General features: G+C 44.5%; 1 protein-coding gene across 3 annotated transcripts in view; it reads right to left on the minus strand.

Annotated features, from left to right (window-relative positions):
* CSMD3 (CUB and Sushi multiple domains 3) overlaps positions 1 to 26,913 on the minus strand; it is a 922,268-nt gene that overhangs the window by 335,356 nt on the left and 559,999 nt on the right. For all 3 annotated transcript variants that reach the window (XM_054984891.1, XM_054984890.1, XM_054984889.1), the window contains 4 exons: positions 21,102 to 21,284; positions 18,656 to 18,982; positions 4,182 to 4,376; positions 1,291 to 1,429 (listed from right to left, as the gene is read on the minus strand). In XM_054984891.1, coding sequence (XP_054840866.1) covers positions 1,291 to 1,429; positions 4,182 to 4,376; positions 18,656 to 18,982; positions 21,102 to 21,284 — 844 coding nt within the window. The remainder of the gene's footprint in view (positions 1 to 1,290; positions 1,430 to 4,181; positions 4,377 to 18,655; positions 18,983 to 21,101; positions 21,285 to 26,913) is intronic.

A 26,913-nucleotide genomic window follows, 5' to 3' on the forward strand; every position in this document is an offset into this window, starting at 1 on the left:
AACCAACTGGATCCATAAGTCTCTGTGGGTGAGCGCAAATCCACTTACCGCCCACCCAGGAAAGGAGTGGCATGCTCAGACGAGCCTTCAGAACAAAGTGATCCAACCATGGCACTTCATCATAGGCATCCAGGACCACCATCATCCCTGCCCCAAAAATCATATCCAGCATGTGACCTGCTTGATGCGTGGGAGCCAAAACAAACTGGGAGAGTCCTAGGGCCGCCATGGAGGACACCAGGTCTATGGCCTGCGTGGAGGCGTCATCATCAGCATGGACGCTGAAATCCCCGAGAACCAAAAGTCTCGGGAATTCCAAGGCCCAGCCAGCCACCGCCTCCAACAGACCAGATAGGGAAGATGCAGGTGCAGTAGGCAGTTGGTACACCACACATATTGCCAACCTCTCCTCGGCATCCAATGCTAGGCCCACACAATCAATGCCAGTAATTTTGGGGGTGGGGAATGGTCTGAAGAAGAGACTCCCGAATGAGCAAAGCCATGCCTCCACCCCCCAACCACTTGTCCGGGACTGGTGGAAGACCGTATAACCTGCGGTGGGCTAGTTCTTTCAGAGCGACCGTCTTGCCCTCCCTCACCCAGGTCTCGGTCACGCAAGCCAGGTCCACATTCAATGCTGCAAGATAATCTTGCAGCGTTTTGGTCTTATTATTTATGGACCTGGCATTGCACAGCACCAGTGTTGGAGAGTGGTTTAATATCCTATTTATAAAAATAAAGAATGATTGTAGTCTTCTATAATTATCCCTTAATAATGGACATACACAGTTGCCTTCCGCAGAAGCAGACCATTACCACACCTAACTCAGACTGGCAGCAGCTCTCCAAGATCATAGGCTGATGGCTTTCCTAGCCTTGACGATTGTCATACTCTTCAGTGGAGATGCCAGATATTTAATTTGTCATACAACTTTAACTGGAGGTAGCAGGGGTCAGATCTGGACTATGTGAACACCCAGGTTCATGCTCCACTACTGAGCTGTGGTTCACCAGCTAACGATACATACAAACTAATAATGTGAGAATGAAATTATATTTCTATTGGTACATCAGTGACACTCCTAAACCAATGAATCAATACAATGAAACTGGGTACATTCTAATACATCCTTCAAAAGTCTGTTGATATTCTCACTCAAACAAAAGCAAGAAAAGCGAATGTGTTAAATGAAAATTAGTTTTCTATTTATATGACAGCGGAGGGAAAATATCTCCAGTTTGTAAGTTTTAAAGAAATGGAATAAGGAGAAAAAAAGCTTTTGTCAAGACCTTTCAAATGTAATTTTGATAGAGTGTCCTGGTTCAGCTTCAATCACCCACTCACAATTCAAGGAGTCTTTATAATACCCAGGCCAGCCTGGAGAAAGGATGACTCCACTGGGAGAAGAAAAATGCCCACCACATGGAGCTGAAAAGAAGAAAACAGAGATTTATTTCCAGGCTGGAATCACTGCAGTCGTAATGCTCACAGATGGAAAGGAAAATATAGACACGATCGTGTATATACTATAGCCCTATTATTGTAGAAATATTCCCAGAGCAGTTTCAATGCTTTAATGGGCAACATGCTGTCATGTATGCATGGTGCATCTGAAGCATTCAAAAAATGTGGGTACTATTGCTCTTTTGATACTGGATGCCTCATGCATAGCAGCAGTTGCGGCCTTACTAATTTGCACATTCCCTGACGTGAAAGGCACACTTTTTCCTACCTATACACCTTCGGCATGTAACACATAAGTGGTAAATAGGTTGGCAAAAAACAGCTGGATTCAGGAAGACCTGTAGATTCAACTATGACCTAGGGCTGCCAACTCCAGCCTGAGAAATTCCTGGAGATTTAAGGGTGGATTTTGGAGAGGCAAGAGACCTTGGGAGAAATGAAATTCCATATAGTCCACCCTCTGAAGATGCCATTTCCTCCAAGGGAACTGATCTCTGTAAACTGGAGATAAGTTGGAATTCTGGGAGATCTCCAGGCCTGACTTGGAGGTGGGAAACCTTGTCATACTTCCAATTATGTTATTGTTTATAATTCTACTTAGAGAGTCTCTAACTCATTTTGGTACTATTGTGGTCTTGCTGTATGCTCTGAAATGGGGATGAAAATAATAACAACAACATTCAATTTATATACCGCCCATCAGGACAACTTAACACCCACTCAGAGTGGTTTACAAAGTATGTTATTATTATCCTAACGACAATCTCCCTGTGAGGTGGGTGGGGTTGAGAGAGCTCTGGAAAAGCTGTGACTGACCCAAGGTCACCCAGCTGGCTTCAAGTGGAGGAGTGGAGAATCAAACCTGGTTCTCCAGATTAGAGTCCTGCTGCTTAACCGCTACACAAAAAATCAGACCCCTCAAACTGATGGACAGATCACTCCCCCGCCCCTCTTGGCCCATCATGGGATTCAGGCAACTGGATAGGGCAGAAAGTTTAATACTGTTTTTGAGATGTTTAGTTATGGAGTCCAATGAGGATCTTTTTTCTTTCAAGGAAATAAAACTACTCTATGAGAATATCATCAACTCAAAAGTCTGTTCTCGTGAAGAATCAGATAGGTTTCTGAAATGGCAAAATCTCTTGCAAATGTTTATATTACTTTATCTGATAACAGGTGTGTTTTTGAATTCAGTACAGCAACCTGCTTTGTGTAAAGTTCAACACACTGATGGCTATATTTTGAAACTGGTACTTCAATAAGAACATCTTCTCTTGAATGACCCTAAGAAACTCCATTTTTGTATTTTATCAGCTTGGCTAATATTTCACATGACCTGAAAGATTAGCCAAGTTAAGCTCATGAAACGGACAGGGGAGTTTTTTGTTTGTTTGTCTGTTTCTTTTGTCTATGGAATTACTGATGTAAAACACACATTACAGTAGCATGCTTGTAGCATCTTCAAGCTGTTACAGCAATATGTTTCCCCAAAGCAAGTACAAGACTGTGCCAGGAAATTGGCATAGTAGGGATTCTTCAGTTGGTGCCAAGGGATAAAAGGCAATATTATTATACTACTGCCTGAGGAAACTCTTTTAGAAAGAAGGGAGCCTTTGCTTATGTTTCAGCAGTTGAGGAGTAAAGAGTGACATCACCGGAAACAAAAATGAAATAGTTTGTCCCACACTTTGAGCTATATTTACATGACAAATCCATCCATTTGGACAGATCAATACACACACAAACACACACACACACACACACACGCACACGGAAAAGACATGTAAAACAAGAGTCCAACAATGCAATTCTAAGCATAGTTATATCCTTCTAAACCAACTGACTTCAATCAACTTAGAACGGTATAACTCTGTTTAGCATTGCACTGCATATTCTTTAAACCTTGGATAATTTTAACCAGACAATTTTCACTGGCTCAAAGAGAATTTTTGATAATTTAGAAATTATCCAATTCCAATCAGTTTCCATGACCTTTCAGATGAAAATTAAGGATTACAAACATAATATTTCTTAAATTAATTCAATCTACAACCAATTATTACAGAGTCTTATTAAGAGAAACAAGTGCTATTTTAAACCATTTTTTTAAAAATCCTGACAACACATCCTAACAGTATACTAAGGATCTGGCTATACATGAAACACTAACGTCTTCAGGAAAACTTGGTTTTGCGTCCCCCCCTCCAAAAAAAAGCAATTTGAGAAAATTATGTTGGCAAAACTATTGTGCATATATCAGATAAGTGGGAAGGGGAAAATTGGGATAAAATTTACCACTTAGGGTAGACAAATGAAAATCAATTCAAATGAATAAATTACCAAAACGATTTAATTTTAATTTTCTCCACAGTCACATGGAATTTGATTATATGAAAGAGTTTACCATTTATGTGTTTGTCTGTTAATGTTATTTATATTTCTCACTGAGACTGAAGGTATATTTCATACTATAGTATAAGTCAATAAGAATGTTCAATAAAAGTCAATACCATCTCTCTATATATTTAATTTCAGTAAGCCACACATATCTAAGGAGCCTGCTAGGTGATGGCTACAAAGAATCATCACCTGGTAGAAAACTTGCCATGTTTCGTCTTTCTGTATAGACACCTTAAAAGAAATGCACAGTTCATCAATTCAAGATCTGCAATAATACATATTATGACAAAACTCCTTTTAATTAAATAAATCTTACCTCCACACTTAGGGATGGGTCCACTCCACATAACTTTCCCATCTATCAATACACAAGTGATTGTTTCAGTTCCTTGAGTTTTAATAAAACCTTCTTCACAAATGACAGAGATTGAACTTCCCAGTTGAAAGTTGTCACCAAAACGCCGTGCATTGATTGGTATACCAGGATCAGGACACTCATTATGTCCAAAGGCTTGAAAGGGAAACAAGGGGGGGAAAGGAGGAAAATGTGATAAATGATTGTGAGGAAAATTTTGGAGCTCCATTCAGCTCACCACAATATCCACCCCCCCCCCCAGTTCTCATATTAACAGTGGTTCTTTAAACATTTGTTGGAAATCTTAAGACAATGGAAGCCTGTTGACTACAGAATTTAGACAAACCCTAAAGAAGGTGAGTAAAGATAGGAACTTATTCATATGTAGGTTTGCCATGTCAACTCCAAGTTGGGAAATTCCGGGGAGTTGGGGGAAGAGCTCAGCAGGATGTGATGTTTGATGTGACATTTCATTTCAAAAGAGGGAATTTTACCAAAATGAGGAGACTAGTTAGCTGACAGGGAAACGCAAGAGAGTCAAATCTCTAGACGATGCTTGGAAACTATTTAAAACCACATTAATTGAAGCCCAGGTAGAATATATTCTCCAAGTTAGGAAAGGTAATGCCAAATCTAAAAAGGATGCCTGTATGATTAACAAACTCAGTCAAGGAACCCATAAAAGGGGGAGGGGCTCCTTTTAAAAAGTGGAAGGTCTGTCCCAATGAAGTAAAGAGAAGGGAGCACAGGGTCTGGCAAATTACATGTTAAGTGAATGAATAGACATGAGAAAAGAGGATTTGAGGAGTGAATTGCTAAAAAGCATCAAGATAAACAATAAACATTTCTTTATTTCCTTAGCAGGAAACTAGCCAAAGAATCAGTTGGGCCTTTGGATGACCATGGAATAAAAATATTGCTAAAGGAAGATAGGGAGATGGCAGAGAAGCTAAATGAATTATTTGCAATTTGTTCACTGTGGAGAATGTGGGACATGTGCCCATGGTGCAATCACTATTTTCAGGAAGTGAGTATGAAGAATTGAGCCAACATGAGTTGATGAGAGATGAAGTTCTAGAACTACTGGAAAAATTAAAACCAAGGTGACTTCAGGGACTGACAGTGTACTCCAAGGTTTCTTAGGGAACTCAAATGTAAGGTTATTGATCTACAAACCAGTATATGTATCTTGTTTCTAAAATCAACAATTTTTCCAGAATACTGGAGCATATCAAATATTACATTGTTGTTGTTGTTGTTGTTTTTAAAAAAGGGTCCAGAGGGGAATCAGGAAATTACAGGCTAGTTTGCCTAAAATCTGTCTCAGGCAAATTAGTAGAGATTGTAGTCACAGATTGAATTATTAGGAACATAGAAGAACAAAGCCTTCTGAGGGAAAATCAGTATGGCTTGGGAAGTTCTGCATGCCAATCTTTTAGTATTCTTTGAAAAAGTGAACAAACATGTAGATAATGGTGACCTGACAGACATTATATGTTTGGACTTTCAAAAGACATTTGACAAGGTACCTCACAAAAGACTTTTGAGTAAGCTTAGTAGGTCATACGAAAAAAGGTGGGGCCTTTTATAGATTAAAAATTGGTTAAACAAAAAGAAGCAGAGAGCAGGAGTAAATGGATAGTTCTCTCAATGGATGGAAGAAAGCAGCAGGGTTCCACAAGGATTGGTATTGTGGCTGGTACTATTTAATTTGTTCATAAATGATTTGGAAGGGGGGGCAGAGTTATCGCCAAGTTTGCAGATGACACAAAGTTCTTCAGGATTGTGAAAAAACAGAGTTGCGCTTACCGTAACTGCTGTTCATTGACGTCTTCTGTGCAGACACACATGGGACTGCGCCTGCGCAGGCCTGCCGACCGGATTTTTCTTTCTAGCAAACGTCCACTAGGGGGCGCACGTCCGTCCCAATGCGCATGCACGGCCGTTTCCCGCCCGAGCGACATTGGGCGACGTCGCCCCCTTTCCCCTCAGTTTCTCCTTTGCCGCCGAATGCCTTCACATTATCTGGAAGAACACAGCGGGGTAGGAGGGAGGGTTGTGTGTCTGCACAGAAGACGTCAATGAACAGCAGTTACGGTAAGCGCAACTCTGTTTTCACTGTCCGTCTTCTGTGAAGCCCCACATGGGAGACTCACAAGCCACTTACCCAGGAGGCGGGCATGTGTTCTCACCGAAAAAGAGACTGAAGCACAGCATTACCAACAGCAGCCTCTTTCCTTTCCCACACATCTAGTGCGTAATGTTTAGCGAACGTGTCAGAAGACGACCACATTGCAGCCCTGCAGATGTCTTGCAAGGGCACGCCCCTAAGGAAGGCCGCCGAAGCAGCCTGTGCCCTGGTGGAATGAGCTTTTAGTTCCAAGGGGCAAGGTAACTGAGCATGCGAGTAGCAGGCCCTAACAGTCTGAGTAACCCAGCGAGAAATCGACTGGGCTGTAGCAGCCTTTCCCTTCCTGGGCCCATAATAGCACACAAACAGTTGTTTGGCACTCCTAAACTGTGACGTACACTGGAGGTAAAATAAAATAGCCCTTCTCACATCCAAGGAATGTAAGGCCCTTTCAGAGCTACTGGAAGGGTCAGGAAAAAAGACAGGCAAGACAATGTCCTGCGAGGTATGAAATTGAGTAGACACCTTGGGCCTAAAACGAAGGTCCGGCCTGAGAACCACCTTATTTTGATGGACCTTCAAAAAGGGAGAATCCCACCTCAGGGCAGCAAGCTCGCTAACCCTGCGGGCAGATGTAATGGCAATCAGGAAGGCCACTTTACAGGATAACCATTTTAAATCACAGGTAGCCAGTGGTTCGAAGGGTGATTTCATAAGTCCCGTCAGCACTACCTGCAGTGACCATTGGGGAACAATTTCCTTGACTTGTGGAAACATATTATACAACCCTTTCAAAAAAGACTTCGACAAACTGTGGGAGAACACTGTCTTCCCATCTATTTTAGGGTGGAAGGCCGAAATGGCAGCCAAATAGACTTTAATAGAGGAATTAGAGAGTCCCCCATCCTTTAGGGACAGGAGGAACTCAAACACAGAAGACAACTGGCAATCCCAAACATTAACTTCGGTGTCAGCAGCCCAGGCTTCAAAACGCTTCCATTTAGCTGCGTATGACCTGCGAGTGGTGTCCCTACGGGCATTCAGCAAAATTTCAGCTACCCTGTCAGACATCCCCTCCGTCCCCGAATGTGCCAAGCAGTGAGGTTGAGTTTGGGTAGGTCGTGATACCAAACCCCTTTGTCGGACAGAAGGTCCGGGTTCAGTGCGAACCGATAATATGACCCCTGCGAAAGCTGCATGACATGTTGGAACCATGCTTGTCTGGGCCAGAAGGGGGCCACCAGAATTAAGTGCGGCCCATCCCTCTGGATTTTGCTGACGACCCGAGACAGCAGTGGGAACGGAGGGAAGGCATAAAACAGGTGCCCTGTCCAGCGTAACTGGAACGCATCCCCTAGGGAATGGCGACCTAGCCCTCCCCTGGAGCAGAATCGTGGGGCCTTCTTGTTGGTCTCTGACGCAAAGAGGTCTACGTCTGGAAACCCCCAGTCCGAAAAGATGGAGTTCAGGTAATTGTCTGCTACGGTCCATTCGTAGCTGTCGAATCGCATCTGACTCAGCGTGTCCGCGATGACATTGGTGGTGCCAGGAATATGGACCGCCTGAATGAACATGCCTCTGTCCATGGCCCAGTTCCAGATCCGAACGGCCTCGTCGCAGAGGGCCTTGGATGTAGTTCCCCCCTGCTTGTTCAGGTAGAACATCGCGGTGCAATTGTCTGTGAGCACCTGAACTGCCTTCTGCTGCAGCGTGTCTGCGAAAGCGATAAGGGCATAACGGACCGCTCTCAATTCTAGCAGGTTAATATGATCTTTCCTTTCCTGCTCCGACCAAATCCCATGTGCCCTCAGGGCACCACACTGGGCTCCCCATCCTACCGTGGAGGCATCAGTCGAGATCGTGATCTCGGTTTGGATGGACCCAAAAGCAACACCCCCAAGGAGGTTAGCCTCATCAAGCCACCATCGTAAGGCCCGGATAATCCCTCTGGGGATGGAATATCGTTTATTCTGGGACTCGTGTTCAAAATCATGAACCGATAGGAACCACAGCTGGAGAGGTCGCATGTGCAACCGGGCCATAGGGGTGACAGCTGTAGAAGAGGCCATGAGGCCCAGTAGCCTCTGGATAGCCGTTACGGATTGGAACCTGCACTTAGAAAAAAGGTTCACCATCCTGCCAATCTTTAAAGCACGCTCCCTGGGCAGAAAACCTCTGTTTACGCCACCGTCCAGTTCCATACCGATAAACAGTATCCGTCTGGACGGGGTAAGGTTAGACTTTTGTAAGTTAACCAAAAATCCTAATCTGGAGCAGGTGAGCATCACAGTATGAATCTGGGCCAGGAGTGAATTAGCAGAGGGTGCTGCTAGGAGCCAATCGTCAAGATAGGGGTAGATGGTACAACCCCGTTCCCTCAAATAAGCCACTACCACAGCCATACATTTAGAAAAAACTCGTGGGGCTGTTGAGAGGCCAAAGGGAAGTACCTGGTAATGGTAGGCCCTATTGTTACACAGGAACCTAAGGTATTTCCGATGATCAGGATGGATGGCAATATGGAAATACGCATCCTTGAGGTCCAGGACAGCGAACCACATGTCCTCAGGCATTAACTGGAGGACTGTGTTCAAGGTAAGCATCCTGAACCGCTTGACGAGAACGAATTTATTCAGTTCCCGGAGGTCTAAGATGGGTCGCACACCTCCATCCTTTTTGTCTACCAGGAACATCCTGGAGTAAAAACCTAAGAGCGGGTCCTGAGGGAGCACCTCCTTCACAGCCCCCTTCTCCAATAGCGCTATAACCTCAGCCTGTAAGCTATCAGAAGAGGATTGTAATGAGTGGTCAGGAAGAGACAACACTGGGTAAACATCAAACTGAATTTTATATCCAACTGTAACGATTTTAAGAACCCAACTATCGGACGTAATCTCCGCCCATGCAGATGCAAACTGAGCCAATCTGTTCCCAAACACGACAGACTGTTTGAGCTCTAGTCAGAACTGCTTTGGCTGCGTTGCTGACTCTTTGGCATCGTGGGCTTGCGGACCGCGACGAGGGCGGTAGGTAGGCCTCCGGCGCTGGTAAGAACTTGGTGGTTGGAATGGCCAGTAGGAACCATAGCGTGGATACGGCTGGTACCGGTGCTGTCGTCCACGATAACCCTGGGCAGGGCGATACTGGCCACGATTCTCGGTGGATGGCCTGGTCGGGAGAATGCCATAGGAGCGGGCTGTAATACGATCTTTGCGCTTCTGCGACAGGTAGTCATCTGTTTTGGTAGAAAACAGGGATTGCCCCTCAAACAGCAGGTTCTCCACCTTATTGCGTGTCTCCACCGGCAACGCAGTTGTGCGGAGCCACGAGTGTCGGCGCAGGACGACAGAAGATGCCAATGCTCTCGCAGAGGTGTCAACCGTGTCACGGCCCGCATTTATTTGTTGCCGAGACAGTCTCAGGGCCTCATCGAGGATCACCTTCGCCAACACTCTCTGGTCTGCTGGGAGTTTTTCCATGAAGGCCGCCATGCGGTTCCAAAGGAATATCTGATACGCCCCCATGATGGCTGAATAGTTGGAGATTTTCAGCGTCAGGGCAGCAGAAGAGTATAGCTTCTTGCCCAAAGAATCCAACTTCCTGCTCTCCTTGTCAATGGGCACCGCATAGGACCCCTGGCGTTGGCGGGTCTGCATTTCCTCCGTAATGAGGGAAGAGGGAGGCGGATGTGCAAAGAGGTATGCACAAACATCATCCCGTGTCTTGTACAGGGCCTCCAGCTTGCGGGACGTCGGGTACACAGAGGCCGGCTTTTCACAGATGTCGTGGATGATCTCCACCAAGCCTTCAGTGAATGGGAAGGCAATAGTTGGAGGGTTCCCGGACTGGACATATTGAAGAATTTTGTCCTTTGGCTTAGGATCTACGGCCGATATCTCGATGTCGAGAGAACGGGCCATCCTGACCATCTGTTCAGAGTAGTCGGTAGTCCTCAGACGGCGACACACGACCGGTCCCAATGATGATGTCATCCGGAGACGGGTCAGATGGAGGACTGGGACTCGGGCCCTGGTAGGGTTCAGCAGGATGGTAAGGTGAACCGTGTCTGGGAGAACCATAGTGGGAGAACTCACTTCGAGTGTCACCCCAATACTCCCTGCCAAATGATGGAGAGCTGGCATACAGGGAACCCTCTCTGTCAAATGCAGCCCACGGGAGGTGGTAACGCCGGTCCTCACGGTCCGCATAATCACCCGCATGCCACTGCTGGGCCGGAGGTGGCGCGTCGGGCAGGTCACCATCATCATCAGACGAGTGGTGCAGCGGAGGCGACAGGTGCGGCGACGGAGTCAAAGGCCTCTCCCATAGGACCTCATCTGTTTGGACCGAAGCCGATTGACTGTGCTTCGACTTCTTCTTGGACTTCTTGCCGCCCTTGTCGGCCAAAACCGGATCCGAGCTTCGGTCCCTGCTAATCGAATCCGACGTCTTCGGATCCGACTGAGCGCCCGTCTTTGGAGCGAGGCCGGTGCGCGCCGACTCAGCAGGCTTCGGAACCGATGGAGTCGGAGCCGATGGCGGATCCGACGGCTTGGGAACCGACCCAGCCGGGATGTTCGGTTCCGATGACGTTCTCGGCACCTTCGGAGCCGGCGTGAAGGTCGGTTCCGACCTCGACGGGGACCTGGAACGGTGACGTCTCCGAGTCGGATCCGACGTTGGCGCCAAGGGCTTGCGACCCGATGCGGAACTCGCAGCCCCCTTCGGATCCGGGGTTAACTGCCGGGCTTGGCGGCGATCCAGGGAGCGGGAACGCGAAGCGGACGTGGCCTTTTGAGATCCCATCTCAGGGGGGGTGTCACCCGTCCCACCAGCCGGTGGCGGCCCCTCCGGGGTAACGGGAGCCCCCGAAACCCGCATCGCCCATCTCCACAGCAAGGCGTTCAGCCTATTAGCCCTCTCAGCCCTGGCCTCCGGGGTGAACCGTTGGCAGTGCTCACACTTCCCGACGATGTGCCCCTCGCCCAGACACTCGAGGCAAACAGAGTGACCGTCCGTCCTTGTCATCTTAGTGGAGCAGTTGGAGCAGCGCTTGAACAGCGACTTCTCAGACATCTTCGATCTTCACAGGATCCTCACAGGAAAAGTTTCCTCACAGGCGGACAGCTAGATCTTTACCGGTCGGCGGCAAAGAAGAAACTGAGGGGAAAGGGGGCGACGTCGCCCAATGTCACTCGGGCGGGAAACGGCCGTGCATGCGCATTGGGTCGGACATGCGCCCCCTAGTGGACGTTTGCTAGAAAGAAAAATCCGGTCGGCAGGCCTGCGCAGGCACAGTCCCATGTGGGGCTGCACAGAAGACGGACAGTGAACCAAGGATGACTGTGAAGAGCTCCAGGCGGATCTCTACAAATTGCGTAAAAAATACAACTTCAACTATATGCTAATGGAATCTGATTTTGCTGAGACTGCGAGGGGAAAAGACCTTGGAATTGTAATGGATAGCTCAATGAAAATGTCAACACACTGTGCTGCAGCAGTGAAAAAAGGTTCCTTCTCTATGATGGGGATGATTAGGAAAGGAATTGAAGATAAAGAAGAAAATATTATAATGCCCCTGTTTAGCTTTATGATGCCGGCTTCAGTTGGCATACTGTATGCAGTTCTGGTCACCATATCTCAAAAAAAGGACACTGCAGAGCTGGAAAAAAGTACAAAAGAGGGCAAGCAGGATGATAAAGGGGTCAGAACACCTCAGAATGTTCTGATGATGGAATGTCTTGGTAGAACACTTCTACCAGGACATTCCATCAAGGACTTAAAGGTCACCATAGTTCAACAGAAACTTTGCAAAAACAAAATCCAACAGGAAGCTGCTGAATTGGAATTCATATGCAAATTTGATTCAGTCAGACTTGGACTGAATAGAGATTATGAATGGTTATCTCATTCTTAGAAGTAACTGATTTCATTATCAGAAGCAAACTGATCCCATTATCAGAAGCTACTAATTGCATCCACTCCCCCTCCCCTCACCACCTATATATATCTGACCAGTTTCTTCATACCCTCCATGCATCTGACGAAGAGAACTGTGGTTCTCGAAAGCTTATGCTACAGTAAAGTTGGTTAGTCTTAAATGTGCTACTGGACTCTTTTCTGTTTTGCTACTGCAGACTAACATGGCTAACTCCTCTGGATCTCAGAAAAAGTCTCAGACTTTTCAGTCTAGAAAAGAGTCGACTAAGGGGGGACAAGATAAGGATTCATAAAATTACTCACAAGGTACAGAGAGTGCACAGAAATAACTTTTCTTCCTCTCCAGAAATGCAAGAACTCGAGGGCTTCCAATGCAGTTGTTAGACAGTAGATAATTAGGGTTACCATTCTTCAGATGGCAGCTGGAGATCTCCCAGAATTACAACTGATCTCCAGGTGACAGATATCAGTTCAACTGGACAAAATGGCTGCCTTGGAAGGCGGACTCGGCAGCATTATACCCTGCTGAGGTCCCTTCCCTCCCTTCCCCATCCCCTGCCCTCCCCAGGCTCCATCTCTCAAAATCACTAGGAATTTCCCTATGCAGACATGGCAACCCTAAGTAAATTCATGACAGACAAAATGAGTGATTAAAATGCGAAATTCGCTACCAGAGCTTGTAGCGATGGCCACAGAAATTGATGGCTTTAAAAAGGGATTAGATAGATTAATGGAGGATAGTTCTATCAGTGGCTAGTCGTCACACTGATTAAAGAGAACCTTCCCATTTAGATGTGGTAAACTTCTAAACACCAGTGCCAGGAGGCAACATCATGGGAAGGTCTCAGTCTTTATGCCTTGCTGTTGGCCCTCTGGAATAACTGTCTGGTGACTATGAAACGGGATGCTCAACTAGATGGACCACTGGTCTGATCTAGGAGGTCTTACGTTCTTATGATGTGATGCCAAATATTTTATCCTCTGAAGTTGTATTTTCTCCAGGTGAACTGATCTATGTAATCTGGAGATCAGCAGTAATTCTAGGAGAACTCCAGGCCCCAGCTGGAGGTTGGTAATCCTATCCATATGGCCACATCCACATGCTTAAAGAATAATATTTGAAAAAAAAATGCATTCTAAGTTTTGGAATCAACCCATTAAGAACACAAAACCGTCAAGGAAAAAGATGCAGTCTATGTGATAAACATACAAAGGGAGCATTGGGAGGAAGAACAAATCACTATGGGCCATACTTCCTCAGTCAGGAACAGTAGTGCCAGGCAAACTCAGTACTAGCCAACCTTAATCCTTATGATGGCACAGTCCTACTCTCTTGTAACCTCACAGGCGCTTCAGAAGCGGGGTTGCTGGGTCCTTCTTGTAGATGGAGACAATATTTACCCGCCTCCAATCTTCTGACACCTTGCCTGTTCTCCAAGAATTCTCAAAAATCATGGACAGAGGTTCAGAAATTACATCCACAAGTTCTTTTAGTACCATTGGATGCAATTCATCTGGGTTTAAGAAACTAGGTGTTTATGTAGTATGCTGATCCTAGGCTGTAACTTCTTTCCCTCATCATATGTTTTTATTTGCTTTTTCCTTCTGCTAAAAGAATAATATATTCAAAACTTACACAGCTGCAACATCAATGAGCTACAAAATAGAACAGCAAAGACAGTGAAAATTAATTTATAACAACCCACTGTGAAGAAAATAATCTTATCTTGGTTTAAGCTATTGCTTAGCATCAGATGAAACCTGACAAAATACGAGAAACAGAAAGGAGAATCACTAATGGCAAACTAGCAGCTTTATGCAAAAATCTGCTATGGCATATGTCACAGTTAATTTAGCTTTAATGTTCCTCAATTACACTTGGACAACGTATTAGTGACAGCACTTGCCACCAGAGTCACTTCAGAAAAGCAGTAAACTTAAATTGTTATTAATTGCTTAAGCTCAGTATTTTTATATCTACAGAGAGGGAGGACATGTTATTCTGTTTCTTATAATTACAAGATGCAGAAATATTGTGTGTGTGTATGAATTAACCATCTCAATAATGGACGAGTTTTCCCAGATGAAGGAAAATACAAACAATTAAAACCATAAACATTTTGGAGTAAATCTATGTTGTGCCTTAACCTCATCACAAAGAAAGACATTAAAAATAATCAGGAAATATTCATAATACATTTCATATATAGAGATGAGCATGAACCTGGAAAATTCCAAACTGTGAGGTTCATGTTCATCACGTTTCACAAAACACGAACTTTCACAAACTTGCCCTGGCTCGCAAATCGGTTCGTTCATTTTGTGAAAACATCACTTCTGGGTCAGAAGAAAGTCTGTAGAGAGCCCACCCCCCACCCCCACCTAGAAAACTGATTGATTGGCACCAGGTTGTCTGCAGTGATGAACTGAAATATGAACCAAACAAACTGGGCTAAAATTTGTCACGGTTTGTGAGAAATGAGCTCCCATGAACTGCTGGTTCATGAACTGGCCCAGTTTGTGATAAACTTTGGTTCATATTTTGATTCGTGCCTGCCTCTATTCATATACTTCATAAGCTTGCCCTTATGGTGTAGAGCATTGAGAATCAAATTCAGCTTTCTACACAGCTAGATGGTCATGTGAGGTGCCTGACTACCAGATGAGACCTCAGTGGGACATGATTTGAATCTAGGATGTCTATTCTATGGCTACAAATCCATGACCAAAATTTTGTAGTACTGGACAGTGCTGGTAGGGACAAAGGTAAAGTAGATAAAACACAAAAATTAGTAATAGGCAAAGACACATACCAGAAGGCAGCGCCTCTAAGACTTCACCTCCCTAAATTACTCTTTTGCTAATTAAGCCTGATCTCTGCCCAGAATGGGTTCATCCAAGAAAGCATGCAAGATGATTTTATTCTAGCAGGCATTTGGGCAGACAGCAAACTCTTCTGGCAGAATTTGACTGCATTTTTAACTGTATGTTGTTAACTCTGCACTGTTTTTTCTTGTTGCTGAGCACTTGTGATGTGTTTGTTTCCTTGCAGTTCTTGCTGCTTTGTTAGCCACCTTGAGACCAAAAAAGATGAGGTGGGATATACATATTCTTGAAAAAATAAATAAGACTGCATAAATGGGTAAAGCATCTGTGTAAAATGCTTTTACTTGAATATTTGAAGCATGTTAAAAACTTCACCCCCCAGTTTAAAAAGTGTCTCTTAACTGAGAACATGTAGGAAGATGGGCTGGCGGCCTGCAGGCCTCTGGGATCAGGTTACAGTGGCTCTTTCAGTTCTTCCTAATAACAAGGCAAAGGAATTTCTGAAGTCCAGAGTAGTTCAGTCTGAGGTCAGGTCTTCCAGCAATCAGTCAAGCTAGTGTCGGCAGGTCAGTGTCTAACTGCCCAGAAGTGTCTCTCTGGAGGCTTTATAGCTTGTACACCCATACGTCATGCACCCAGGCAGCTTCTCAGACACAGTCCCGTGAAGACTTATCCTCACTGTTGTAAGTAGGGTGGCCAGCCTCCAGGTGGTGGCTGGAGATCTCCCGGAATTACAACTAGACATGGGCACGAACCAAAAAAATATATCGAACCAGCGGATTGTGGTTCGGTGTGGGCCACAAGCCTGAATTCCCGAACAGCAACGAACATCTCCCATTCCCGAACCGAACCGGATTGTGGATCGTGGAGGCCACAGCAGGGGGCACTGCTGTTCCCAGTGATACAGGAACAGTGGCTGATGCCTGCGGCCGCTGGGCCTTGTGGGCACGGGGAGGAGGCGGGGGGTCTGCCCACTCGCTGGTGGCACCCCCCATGTGCCTGCCCGCCAGGCCAAAGTGGACCACCTTGGTATTCCCAGTGAGGTTGAGGCGGGGTGGGGGGGTCTGGCCACTCACCGGCAGCACCCCCATGTGCCCACCCGACAGGCCAAAGAGGAGCACGCTGGTATTCCCAGCATGGGTGGGAGAGGACATGTCATTCGGATGGGGGCCTGATCCCCCAGCAAGCGAGGGTCCTCACCCAAGGGTCCCACTGAGGAACAGGGCAGCAGCAGCTGACAGCACCCACCTTCCTGCCTTGCCGGAAAGAATGGGAGGGAGAGGAGATGTCATTTGGAGGGGAAGTGGGAAGATCCACCAACAGCTGCGAGGCCTCCTCCGAAGCTCCCACTGAGCTACTCTGTGGCGGTAGCCGACAGTACCCACCTTCCTGCTCTTGCATGTTGCTTTCTCTTTCCAGAAGAAACAAGGAGATGGTAAACTTCAAAGAACCGAAGACCCGACAAGGAACCGGTCATTGATAACACTTGTTTCCAGACTGCATCAGGGGTCAACAGACCTTCTCCTCATGCATCTCTAAATGCCTCACTGCCGCTTACAATATCTCAGGTGGCAGATTGACGCACCCCTTTCTTTTTGGCCGTGCGTTATCTCGAAAGCAACATGCAAGAGACTGTTTAATGTTTACAACAGGAACAGTGCTGTTTCGTGCTCTTCTATGCACTGACTTTGTCATCTCTGTTTGAGCTTCCACCTTGTTGAAAGAAGTAAATTTACTACAGTTGGCTGGATATTGTGTAATATTGTATATGAGAATTGGATATATATAGCCTGAAAGTGTTTAGAATTAGACAAGTCATGCACTGTGCCACTTTATATTACCAATAATCACCTAATATACTTTTGCAATTTTTCATTGGCTTTTGTCTTGTCCTTTAGTTGTGGTTTTCCACTTTGGTTGTTGTGGAGTCAGAGCTGGAGGCAGGGCCGGCGCATCCATGGAGGTGGGTCTGGCAGCCGCCTCAAGCACTGAGGCACCGGAGGGGGCTCCGGGGGCAGGGGCACATGCTACAGAGCTGGGAAGCCGCCTGTGTGCTGCCCTGGCCACCTGCCATGCCTGGCCCGCAGCTGCTGCGCCCAGGCAGTTGCCCCATGTTGCCATCACTGCTGCCTACACACAGCTGCAGGCCAGGCATGGCAGATGGCTGGGACGGTGCGGGGCAACTAAGCAGAAAGGCAGGAAACCAGATTATGGGCAGGAAACCAGATATTTACTGATTTATTGGCATGTGCTCCATAATATAGTCATTGCTATTAAGATTATGGAATGCTGCAAATGTTATGGTTTGGCTTTAGACAATTATACTCTGAAATGTATGGTTCAACTACAATCTTCCTTAAACTGTTACATCTTTGTTTGTAATAGGGCAAGTCATGTTACACTTGTGGGAGGGAAGGTTTCACATGCTACGTGCTCTGTGTCTACTCCCCACTTGTACATTTAGATTGGATCCAGAGTTCACCAAAGTCTGGGCTGATCCTCAATGGAACCATGCTGGGTCCCATCCAGTCATCTCACCAGACTGTATACTTAGACATAGCTGAACCCAAATAAATAAACAAATGTACAGGGGCTTTATCCTGGAGCCATAGTTTTTAAATGGTCATGCAAACTGGTTTTAAGATCTGAGGCACAAAATTTGGTCCACTATAACATATAACAACCATGCAAACTTCTTCTTTTTTTAAAAAATATTTTGCAAATGGTAAAAACAACAGGTGTGTGTATGAGAGGAGAGGCTACAATGACCTGAGGAAAAATTCACCTATCTGTTGAGACCTTGCAGCCACTAGGGTTGCCAGGTCCCCTCCCCCTGCAACTGGCAGGGTGGGAATTTACCAGGAAGATGGGGAGGCTCACCAATGATGTCATTATATCATCAACAATGCACTGATGTCACTTCCCGTGCACCAAGAAGTTATGTCAGTGCACTACCACGAAATGCCAGGGACACGCTGGTATTGGGACAAAATTTGGGCAAAATACCAGAGCATCCCTTGATGTTGCTTCCAGGTTCATGGGGAGTGATGTCAGTGCATCAGGATGCTGCCAACATTCCCCCCTCCCTATTTCCTACCATTTACCTGCCACCAACAAGCTGAGTGACTGCAGGACACACCTGCTGCTAGCATGGTATCCCCCACTACCAGCAGGTGAATGGTAAGCCTGGCATGAACTCACAGTGAGGATTACTAGTTAAACAATTAATGTGGCTACTGAATGGATACTAACGGATATTAATATTTTCTAAGAATTATGTAACAGGAGCATAGCATTGTACTAAAAGATCTCATGAAATAAAGTAGCTATTTGAAATATTACTAAATGCACAGCGTTAGGACAAGTAGAATAACGTTGTTCCGGTTATTTTTTTTTCTTCAGTGTATCTCTGGAACTGATTTTGCATATGGTTAGTTGTGGAAAAAATCCAGAATCTGTTTGAAATACATGACTTCCATAGTACAATAAAGAATGGCTTGCCTCTGAATTCCAGGTGGTGAATTCAAAAGATACTCACTGTTATATGTGATATTAAATCCACGTCCCGACATTGAGTGGTCAGCCTGAAATTCCAGACGCAAAATATGACTGTTACTAGTCAGATGGGATGGCACCTCAGCTCCAGTGAATGTGCCAAGGATTGGAGAATCTGGAGAGTCGCCATCTTTAATTGCAAGAAAGTCAAACTGGGATTCCAAGTCAAAGTCATTAAAAGAGAGATGTATTCGACTTCCAGGGTCCGAAATGATGGTCCAGATGCAATTCAAATTATTTCCATATCCCTCTGGGTAGTCCGGAGAGAGAACTGTCCCCATTGGTGCCGTGAAATTAGAAAGGCAAGGAACTGACAAGAAAGAAATCAAAAAAGAAATAATAAATTAATAAATTATATTCTGCTGGGCTTCCCAGACACACTTCCCAATAACCATCTCATTGTTAAATTTCTGTCAATAGTGCCCATTATCTTAACTCAAAGAGCTAATTACACTGATTCAGAAAACCATAAATCCAACAAAAGGATGAGGACCCACGGCGACAACTGCAGTTAGGTCAATGTGATCGTGCTGTAAAGGAGAAGCCTCTTTTGACTTTCAAGAGAGGTAACAAGTGGAGGGAAAGAAGCTCTGCTCAGGCCCAGGGACTCTTCCTCAGTTTCATCCTCCCATGATAATAATAAAAGTGTGCTTATATAATACTTTTCTAGGCAAATGAGTGCCCACTCAAAGTGGTAAACAAAATCAGTGTTACTATTATTCCAAAAATGCACCTGGGAAGCTGGGGCTGAGAGGAATGGCTTACCCAGGGCCACCTGGGCCGTTTCCAGATGGCTTACCTTCTGCCGCTCCATGCCGCAACATCACGGCTCGTCCTGGGGCGAATGTGAAATATCGCACAAGTTTTGTGCGACGTTGCGCAAAACTTGCGTGAGAAAATGCGATATTTCGCGTTTTCCCCGGCACGAGCCATGACGTTGCGGCATAGAACGGCAGAAGGTAAGCCATCTGGAAACGGCCCTGCAGTGGTCATGGCAGTAGTGGGACTCAAACCAGCAGAGTGCTGATTCACAACCCAACAACTTAACCACCATGCTACAGCAGCTCTCTCTTGATACTGCAAAGGCTTTTTGGATACATGGGGATGTGTATCTCTTCTGCTCCTGCCTATCTTGGTGATACTGAATGGGCAGGTGCAGTGGGACTATGGTTCCTTGGACTGCTGAGCTGAGTACACAGAATGCTGGATATGGTATCACTCCCCTTCCATGCAGCAGGCTGTTATGCCCATACTGCAGCACAGCTGAGGGTACAAATAAATCTACTTCTTTAAACAGATAGCTGTAGCTGAATGAGGGCAAATAACTACGTGCTGACTGCAAAACCAATACAGAGTATTTCGGATTGGTTATCTCATTTGCTACAAAGGCCTCCCTTTTCTATCTGTGAGGATATCTGCTAACAGCACACCCTTGGGAAAAATAAAATTGTTATAGTACACTGAAATCACAGCAGGTGTCAGGATTTATCTGTGTCCAACAGAATCTTACTAATTTGGTAATACTTATTTCCCTCTTTAGAGAACCGTTTAAATGAACAATTCTGCCATAGAGATTAAGAGTTACAAGGTCAATGTTGCCTTGATAATATGTGGTTCTCAAACAAACACTAGAATTACATTAGCCACAACCACCCCCGCCCCCTGGATTCCTTGTTAGCCATACAAAATTTCATATTCAGTAATGCTATTTTGCTATCATTAATATAATTCATAGCCCTTTAATTGAACAATTGTGTTCTCTTGCTTTCTATGGGTATGCTTTTTACAATATTTTCATAGAAACGGTAAAAAATGTTTGTTACTATATCATATACAATATATTACATAGCTACTAAATTTTGTTCTGCATGCTCTGCATGATAATAATATTAACAAATAAAAATATATCTCCATGATTGTTATGTACAAAGATATTTATATATAATGCATGGGGGGGGGACAGCTGTAAATAATTTAAATGGTCTTGATTGCAAGTCAGCCACTGCTAACTTCATGAAATATAAGTGGCTTCTAATAGCATCTGTAAAACAGGGAATATGGAAAATAAAATATAAATATAAAATGTGCTGTTTTATACAAAAATACAACATGACAGTATTATATTAAAAGATCCAGCTGCCCCTCTATTATTATTAAAAGAGTTTTCTACCAGAGATTCTTCAATCAGTGGCAGGTTCTCTGGGCCAAAAGAAAGTACTACTGTTAACAGAACACACTTGTAGATTCTAACCCAATAATTTCTGGACAAAGACAGGCAACATTTACTTTACTTGGAACTAAGGATCGAATTCAGACTATTATTTGATGGCAGAATTAGGGGAAAAAATATTCTCCAGCATTTGGTAGTTTGCTGTTTTGTGATTAATATATTCCTTAAAAAATGTTACAATAAATCTTGTAGTACTCACAAATGCAAATTGGTATGTTTGCCGACCACTGATTGTTCTCTTGACAAACAATAGATTTTTCTCCAATCAGTTCAAACCCAAACTGACACTCAAACCTTAACACGTCACGATTGGAAAATCCATCTCCTTCTCTAATACCATATAATGGAGTTCCAGGATCCCCACAGCTTTCTTTTTCGATCTCTGAGGAAATAACAGATACATAATGTCAAATAAACAAATCAAACAGTCAATAATTCTTCCAAATTTGAAGGTGGGGGCAGGGAGGCATTGTGAGAACAAATTTTTCACACAGAATATCTAGATTGTGTACAATCACATAGAGGATACAGTATTTTTTAGACTTTGGCAAATTAAGATTTCTACAATCATGTTTTTAAAATGCACTTTGAAAATTATGCCCATAGCTTCACAGTTATTTAGTCACAGGGCAAATATTATTAATTCCTGGAAGTATATTGTCTTGGATTAACCTAAAACATCATTTCAAAATAGAGCCATTTGGATTTGTTTGGTCAGGAGGACAGTATCAGATTACTGGTTGCAATCTCGTTCACTCATACAGTGCAATCATATGCAATTGCTCCAGTCTAAACTAATTGATTTCAGTGATCTTAGAATGGAGAACCTTTGGTTGGGATTGCAATATTTGTGACTCTACACAAACAAAATTCAGTTAATTCATAATGACTTCAACATACAATTCCTGGCTGCTCAAGACCTACCATGCTGTCATGAGCTGTAGCCAACATGGGATGTCTCTTTTCCTCCAGGACAGCACATGCTGAGAAGGGGTTTGAATTAGAGATGGGCACGATCCACATTACGAATGTAAAAAACCCACGAAAATGGCGATTGCGCGATCGTGACCCCGCGGATCTTGATCGTCCACAGCCAACGATCCAGTGGTTGGGAGAGGCCTGGATTGTGGCGTTCGGGCTCGATTCGGGGATCCAGACACTCAGGCACCAGCAATCTATTCCCCTGGCAATGGAGCCAGGGGAATGCCTGAGCTGTGTTTGCCCTCCTTCTGTTGCCCTGGAAACCCGAATGGAAGCCCAGCTTTCCTTGATCAGCAGGGCTTCCTTCCAACCATGGAGCAGCAAAGCAGTCACAAGTTGGGAGAAGACACCCAGGGGAGAGAGGGAGGGGGAAGGGGGTGTTCTGTAGCCATGGGCACTCCAATCTCATCCCTGCAAACCCTGATAGGCAGCTCTGATGGCCAAACACAGACCTCCTGTGTTGCTGAATGGGGCCCATGCTTATAAATAGTCATGGGCTCCCAGGCTGGGTTTCACGATCCACGATCCACAATCCGGGTTCAGGAACGGGACATGTTCATTGCTGTGCGGGAATTTGGGATTGTGATCTGCACCGAACCACGATCCTCTGGTTCTGTAATTTTTTTTTGGTTCGTGCCCATGTCTAGTCTGAATAGGCCCTGAATAAGTATTCAACAAAATCTGGAGTACTACCTTTTTAGAAACAAATCATGGTGAGTTATTCATGGCCCAGTTCACTATTGTGTATAACTGCTATATCCCCCTTCAATGGAAACTTTCACAATTTCATTTAAATATGGTTGTTGTGGGTTTTCCGGGCTGTATTGCCGTGGTCTTGGCATTGTAGTTCCTGACGTTTCGCCAGCAGCTGTGGCTGGCATCTTCAGAGGTGTAGCACCAAAAGACAGAGATCTCTCAGTGTCACAGTGTGGAAAAGATGTAGGTTATTTGTATCTACTCAGGAGGGGTGGGGTTGAGCTGAGTCATCCTGTAAGAGTTTCCCAGGGTGTGGAATGCTAATGGCGGGAGGCTTCACTGTATCCTGAGGAGGTTCTTTTGCATATGGATTGGTACTTGATGTGCTAATCTTCTCTGCAGGGCTATTGTCGGGTGTAGAGTGTTTTGTTAGCCTGGTGTTTTTCAGAACTGGCAACCATGCTCGGTTCATTCTTAAGGTTTCTTCTTTCCTGTTGAAGTTTTGCTTATGCTTGTGAATTTCAATGGCTTCCCTGTGCAGTCTGACAAAGTAGTTGGAAGTGTTGTCCAGTATTTTGGTGTCCTGGAATAAGATACTGTGCCCTGTTTGAGTTAGGCTATGTTCAGCCACTGCTGATTTTTCAGGTTGTCCAAGTCTGCAGTGTCTTTCATGTTCTTTTATTCTTGTCTGGATGCTACGCTTTGTGGTCCCGATGTAAACTTGTCCACAGCTGCAGGGTATACGGTATACTCCTGCAGAGGTGAGGGGGTCTCTACTGTCTTTTGCTGATCGTAGCATCTGTTGTATTTTTCGGGTGGGTCTGAATACTGCTTGAAGGTTATGCTTTTTCATAAGCTTAACCTTATGAAAAAGCTTTTCATAAGCTTTTTCATAAGCTTAATTCATTTAAATAAATGAATTATACACCTATGAATGGATGCTACATTTGCTGGCTATCATGGTAATTGTTGCCTGACTTGGTCAGAAACTTGTATTCTGGCTAACTTGATAGACATTTCACACATGCAGCAGTGCAACAGGAGCCAGGGCAACTGCAGGGATTACAGCTATCCTATTCATGGACTTCTGTTTCCCAGGCTAAATCTTCTGTACAACATGGGATGAGCCTGCCAATGTCTCCTTGTGGGTTATTTAGCCTTGCTATCAGATGTGCAAACCAGCCCTTAAGAATTAGCCTGGGATGAATCCAAAAGGTCTGCGAATAACCGATGGTTATGTTCCAAAAAATTGGATGGTTTGAATTGTGAAAAGCCACTGGGGGAGATGATTTAGAGATGCAATCAGAAGGAAAATGAAAGCACTGTCTTGAAACTTCCCTCCAACTTTTCCCGTCTCAAAGTTGCTTATCTTTTAAAAAGTGAAACCGGGCCTCCCTTATGCAAATAGCATGTGACACGTACTTTCCCTAGGGTTGCCAAGTGTCTGGTTTTTTCCCCCCATTTGTCTTTTTTTCTGGGATTGTCTGGGGGAAATAGAGTTAAAATAACTGTCCAGTATTTTGAGAGTGGAGGAAGAGAGGCGGCTGGCTGCTGGGATCCACGAGCTGCAGCAGCACCAGCAGGCCTTCCTGTGCCAGCTCTGCCTCCTCCCACAGGCTTCCAGGAAGCCCAGCCTCTGAGTCCTGGGAGAGTGGCCAGCTGGCCCGCTCAACCTCCTGCACCGTCTCCATCCCTCCCCCTCCCCCTGCTTCCAGCCTGCCCAGAGAAGCAGCACACTCGCTTGCCCAGCTGAGCACTGGAGGAGCGCCCAGCCTATCTGGCCTAACCGCCTCCACTGCACCCAGGAAGAGGCGGGCCTGCTTGCTTGGCCAGCCTCATGAGTGCTGAGGGAGTGGCCAGCAATGATGTCGCTCCATAAGTGACAACATCACACCGGGCCCGGGAGTGGAGTCGTTTATTTTTTTCTTCAGTCTGTCAACTCTAACTTTCCTCTACAGCTGCTTTGCATTCCATTCTCTGCACAACCATTGATAATAAGTCTAATTGGGAAGTATCTCTACTTTGTTTCTAGGCTATTAGTTTCGCCCCTGAATAGGTGTCTTTTACTTTCATCAGCCAGTCATGAATTGTGGAATTTTTGTTGTTGTTTCCAATTCTAGGGTTGCCAACTTCAGCATGGGAAATTCCTGGATATTTGGGGTTGCCTGTCAAAGGGAGATTGGGGAGGGTATTCATCTAGAATCTATGATATAGGATAGAGTTTACCATTTCCTCCAGGGGAGGTGATCTCTGTAATCTGGAAATCAGTTGTAATTCTGGGAGAACTCCAAGTCCTACCTGGAGGTTGGCAACCCTAGCAAAAACCAATTTGACTGTGGTAATCATGTGTAAAGCTACAGCTTGATGATTTTTTTTGGCATATCAACTGTATAATTTAACTGTAAAATGTCTGGCTTAGGGAACCTGTCTTTCCAATTCAACTGATATAATTTCTACCACTTGTTTCCAATAATCTGTTGTCCCTTTACATATCCACCACATGTGAAAAAGCCTGCCTTCTCTACCTCACAAAACCAACATTTACTACTTACAGTTCTAAAGGATGTTGGTAACCTGAAAGGAGTTAGATCATTTTCATCAGATTTTCCCTATAAGAAAGGTAAATCCTAAAGGTGGTTGATTCCATATGTAAATCTCTCTCTCTTGCTTCTACGCCAATCACTTATTGATGAAAACATCTCTTCCCTTCAGACCTCGTGATCTTTCCAAATGAAAGAGCATCAGGTCTGAGGAGGTCTTTTCATATTACAGCATAAGGAAATGTTTTCAACTTTCCCTTCCACAAACTTTTTTTTAAAGGATAGATTATCGCCCTAACATATCGTCAAAATATTCTTTGACCATTTTTGTCTCTCTTTCAAATCCTTTATCAATATGTATGGATGGAAAGTTAAGAGGAAAACAACAACAACAGCAAACCTGTATTCTGGGGCTGAAGGCATCTGAGACTAGACTAGACCTAGACAAGACTACTATAGCAACAGGACCATAGCAAACTGTCCCCCTTCATTTCACTTCTCCACAGATAGCCATTGGAAAAACTACAGAATTGTGGAACCACCACTGCAAAACTGTAGGAATAAAGCGCTGTGGCCTCATTTGAATGTGCGGGGGGCTTGCAGAGTGAAGGGCTTGATACTTTGTATAGTTTGTTTGTCTGTAGCTCCTGAAGTGGCACCTCCCTGCTGTGAGTGAAGATTCTGTCTGTGTCAGTTGTAAAACGTCTGTTGGTGAAACTGTCTCTCTCTCTCTCTCCTGTATAATGATGAACATGTGTCTCTCTCAGTTTGTTGTATGTATTATTGTAAATAGTTCTTAAATGAAACTCTTCTTTAACTAAACAAACTTATAGTATATTTCTTCTCACTGGACTTCACTGTGTGCTCTGCTACACACATTCACATGTGTGGAAAGGTGGTCTATCCTTCACCAGGCGAGTTATGGGATATGCCCCATATTGAGGGTCACAGAGATATCTCTCCTCCCTCACAAAAACTCACATTTGAAGACAGTTAATGGAAGACCAATGGTATGGCTGGCTAATCTGAGGTAAGAGCCTCAGATCAGAGATTCTCCAAAGATGCAAAGTAAAAAAAAAAAGTTAAAAAAAAACCCCAATCCCCCCAAAAGTTTAGTTTGCTTGAAAACCTTGGAAATGTATATGTTAATGAATAGCTTAGTTTGTAGATACTTAACATCCCAATTCTATACTTAGTAGTAAAACTATAATGAAACATATTTCCAGTTAAGCATGCATAGGATTTGAGTTGTGAACAATATTTCTTCAAATCTTGTAGGTAGGAAGAGAATTCTCTTGTTTCTGATCATGTTTTGGTCATAGTAAATCCAACTTACAAATGATTACAGCTCACAAAACCTTCACCAATGACTTGGTATGCTATTATTGCTATCACTGTTCTATAATTATATACCAAACTCAAATCTATATCTATTTGTTTTGATGTCATTCTTCTGTTTGTTTGTTTGCTTGCTTGCTTGTTTGTTTTCCCCACAGGTAATGGAAGTATGCCCCATGGAATTTCTTACTCTGGCTTCTTCTGTGGTCCCTATATAATTTTTAAATACTATTAAAGCAAGAGAACTATGTGGAAAAGGCAATGGAAAACAACTGTAAATATTGCTTTAGAAGAAACAGAGACATTGTTTTTAAGACATGTCAGAAGAATTTGCATGTGCATAAAGTGCTGCCAAGTTGCAGCTAACATGGCAACTCCTCATGGGGTTTTCAAGGCAAGAGTCTAATAGAGTTGGTTTGCCATTGTCTGCCTCTATGTAACAGCCCTGGACATCCT

Source organism: Eublepharis macularius, chromosome 7 (genome assembly GCF_028583425.1).
Source record: "Eublepharis macularius isolate TG4126 chromosome 7, MPM_Emac_v1.0, whole genome shotgun sequence".
Lineage (NCBI taxonomy): Eukaryota > Metazoa > Chordata > Lepidosauria > Squamata > Eublepharidae > Eublepharis > Eublepharis macularius.